The sequence below is a fragment of the Aptenodytes forsteri genome, unplaced genomic scaffold, assembly GCF_000699145.1.
Source record: "Aptenodytes forsteri isolate BGI_AS27 unplaced genomic scaffold, ASM69914v1 Scaffold16, whole genome shotgun sequence".
Lineage (NCBI taxonomy): Eukaryota > Metazoa > Chordata > Aves > Sphenisciformes > Spheniscidae > Aptenodytes > Aptenodytes forsteri.
In genome coordinates this window covers 2,523,431-2,526,849 of record NW_008794753.1, presented here as the reverse complement: position 1 = coordinate 2,526,849, position 3,419 = coordinate 2,523,431, and the positions used below count along the sequence as shown (strand labels likewise).

The 3,419-nt window shown below is 41.0% G+C and overlaps 1 protein-coding gene across 1 annotated transcript in view; it reads right to left on the bottom strand.

The window, feature by feature from the left end:
- FAAP20 (Fanconi anemia core complex associated protein 20) overlaps positions 1-210 on the bottom strand; it is a 7,398-nt gene extending 7,188 nt beyond the window's left edge. The window contains exon 1 of the mRNA XM_009274231.2: positions 53-210. Within this exon, the coding sequence (XP_009272506.1) occupies positions 53-210 (158 nt within the window). The remainder of the gene's footprint in view (positions 1-52) is intronic.
- Positions 211-3,419: the final 3,209 nt, after the last annotated feature.

The window sequence follows — 3,419 nt, the reverse complement described above, 5'->3', positions numbered from 1 at the left end:
GGGCCGGCTGCGGCGCCGCCAGCTCCCGCTCCGCCCTCGGAGCCGCCCTGACTGAACGGCGCGGGGGGAGGGCAGCGGACGGCCGCCAGCCGCGGCCTGAGGGGAAAACCCGCCCTTCTCTAGCCCCTCCGCTGCGGTCAGCGCCGCGCTGAGCTCGACGCGGCCTGTAGTACACTCAGCTGCTAGGTGCTTGTCGGCCTCGAAAGCCATCCTTTTCGTATTGCCTTTATTCCTTAAACTTTATGTATTTGTAGCGTTTTGGCATATGCGGGGCTTGGGTGTGGGGCGGCCGTTGTGGCAATGCAGCGTGCCCTGTTTGTGTAGGGTCACCGCGGTTTATTGGGTAGTCCTCAGGCTGGGCCAGCCAGTGAAGGCAGAATGTTCCGGGCTTTGGTGGAGTGGGACAAAATGGCAGTGGGCTCAGCTCTGCTCGTCATCACTCGACTGGCTTTTGTACTGATACCCAGGATCTGTTTCCTGCGGTGTCAGGCTGAAGCCATAGATTGTTAATCCAAATAGTCAAGTAGATTGGGAGTGCATCTCTGATCTAATTTCTCTTTCAGGAGAGAATCTGTTGAAGTGATGCAGTTTGTCTTTTTTGGCAGGAATGTCGCTGGGTGACTTGAAATAAAGCACTTGTTAGAGCGGAGCCATCACTGGTAGTTTTTGAAATGGATAGACGCACTAATCAGGCTGCAGCCTTTTCAAAAACAGACATAATAGAGAAATGATGACAGACTCTTCATAGTTCTCCAACAGTAGATAAAAGGATCAGAAAGTAACTGCTGATTAAATTTTTCAAAATCGATATGAGAATAATTGTACAAGGAAATAAAAAATTCTGTTTGGTAACAGGTGTTTATGAGAGAGATCAGGTACAGAGCGCTCTTTTTCATAAAACCAATTTATTATTGGTAAAAAATGAATCTAAGTTCACGTTCCTTTTCTCTAACTGCGTTTCTGCAGCACTGAATGTCTTGTGGACTGTTTCATCCTTGGACTCCCTCTTCAGACTAACGAGGAGGTGTCAGTATTGACTGCAGTGCTGTATTAAAAGTTATGCCTGTGAATTATTGTGTTGGGCACATAGACCACCAAAAATGTATTAAGTAACAGTTGACCTGAGTTTCTACATGTCTTGAACAGATGTGAACCAGGAAAATGGCATTCAGATATCAGAGTTCATAGGTTCGCATTTGAAATAGATTGGTAGATTTAACCTAAGAAGCGGCAGGTACAGCCAGACAGCCACCTCCAACTGTGTTACAGGCTGAAGATGATTCCCTTAGAGTGCAGCCAGAGATCTGGGAGGCTCAGTCCAGCTTACAGCTTTCCTATGTTAACTCAGGTAATTTGTGTTTCTGTGAGTCCGTATCTGTAGTGAGGTACTGTCTTTTACCATATGTAATAACTAATTTTATAACATTAAAAGAGCGTTAATGGGTTTCCTTTTTGTGTAGGAGTGAGGATAAAAATCTTAGAAGTGTAAAGTATTTGGTTACTAATGGGAACTATATAAGTTTCTACAATAGATAGCCCAGCTGAAAAATAAAAATAATAAAAACCAATAATCATACTAGAGTGCTAGTATTTCTTTTATGTGATAGGCAGACTAAAATGAGAATGAAATTCAGGAAGAAAGAAATGACAATGGAAAAGCCAATCACTGTCATGCAGGCTAACATTTTCCTGTTAACATTTGTTACAGCTACTGCAGTACCCAAGAAATACCAGGACAGGTACAAACAGTGTTCTGCCTTTCATTTTTCTTGCCATTTAGAAGCTGCTTCCCAGTATGATGAAATGAGATTCCAGGAAACAGGTCCTCCTTTCCCTCTTTGGTGGGAAAGGCAGTCTCCCAAAAGTTCCAGGCGGAACAAGGTAAGCTGAACAGAAGCAAGGGGTGAATTTGAATCTGAAGATTTTAGGCCTGCTGTGGAAAGAAAGATGGTGATGGCAGCAGACACAGAGCAAAGAATAGTAAAAGGAAGCGTATATAAATAAAGCAAAAGTGTAGATGGAAAGAGGGAATCGGCCATGTAAGTGGTTGAAAATGAGATGACAGAGGAGGGGTAGAAATTTGATTTCACAACTGCTGATGCTAATTGAAGAAGACAAACCAAAAAGTATTTCATTTTGGGTTTTTTACGTGCTGGCCTTAATGACTGCTGTGAATTACAAGACACAGCACTGATTATCGCCACTTGGCGGCAGCAAACAATATAAAAAACTTGCTTAAAAAAAATCTGAGGGGCAGTGAAAGCTATCGGATTGAGCTAATGTCTGCAGGCCTCTGTACATATTTCTAGGTGTATCTGTGTTAATGATTGTTTATGCCACAGGGTTTCTTCTTTTGTTCCTGTGGTGTTTGTGTTAGTGTTTTATATGTCTTATGACCCCTTGGATACTACTTTGACAATCCTCTGCTCCTAAATCATGCATTGTACCAACAGATTTATTTTGTTAGATGTGACTTCTCCTGAAACAGCAATCAGAAGTGTAGTCTGTTTTTCATGCTGAAGGTGTTGCTGTGTGGTACTGTTAGTACTGTGAGTCATGCATTATAACATTTGCAAAAGGTTTATTATGGGTGAGCATAAAAATGGTTATTGTGCAGTAAGGGCCACAAATGAAAGAATATAATAAAAAAAAAAAAGAAAATTATTACTGCAGCTGCCGATTGTAAAAAGCAAAAGGGAAAAACCTTGCTTCTGTAGCAACTATAGCTTGTAGGTGGCTTTTTATTTTGTGGATTTAATTGAAAACTTGATGCTGTAAGTTTGTTTTTTTTTTTTTTTTATTGTTATCTGTTTAATGCGTACCCATTCTCACCTATGAGGGCAGGTTTGTCAGTGAATGTTTTCATTCTTGCTCTATCTGCTTCTGTAACTATGTGTATATTTGAAGCTAGCATTCTAGAAATCTTTGTCCGTTGTGTGTAACTCAGTATTTTTCATCTGCATCTTTCCAGAATTAATAATGTACTTACAGCATGAAGGTGAAGTGTAGAATAGGACCTGTTCTTGGTTCTGCCACGTCGTACAAGATTGTATCTACTGTTTTGTCCACTGACATGGAAATCCTATTACTTCTTAATTGACTTTGGGTCTTGCATAATTTAATAATTAGAATGTTTTGTGATCTTAGAAAAAAGTTCTCATAGAAATGCAAAGAGTAGTCTTTATCATCATCAGCCTTGACTCGATTTGAGCCAGTGGTCAAGGGATTAGAGCTTTTGGAAGCTAGAATGCTTCTACAGATTATATTTAGGGATTTCCTTATAAATGGAGTGTCAGCATGTGTAGTTATCTATTCCCTGTAGAGTCTCATCAAGCTGCACATGCTTAATCTTTACTTACATGGTCCCGTATTCTTGCTGTAATGTGGGCCTCAGTTTTAACTTTTGCTCTCAGGAAGAA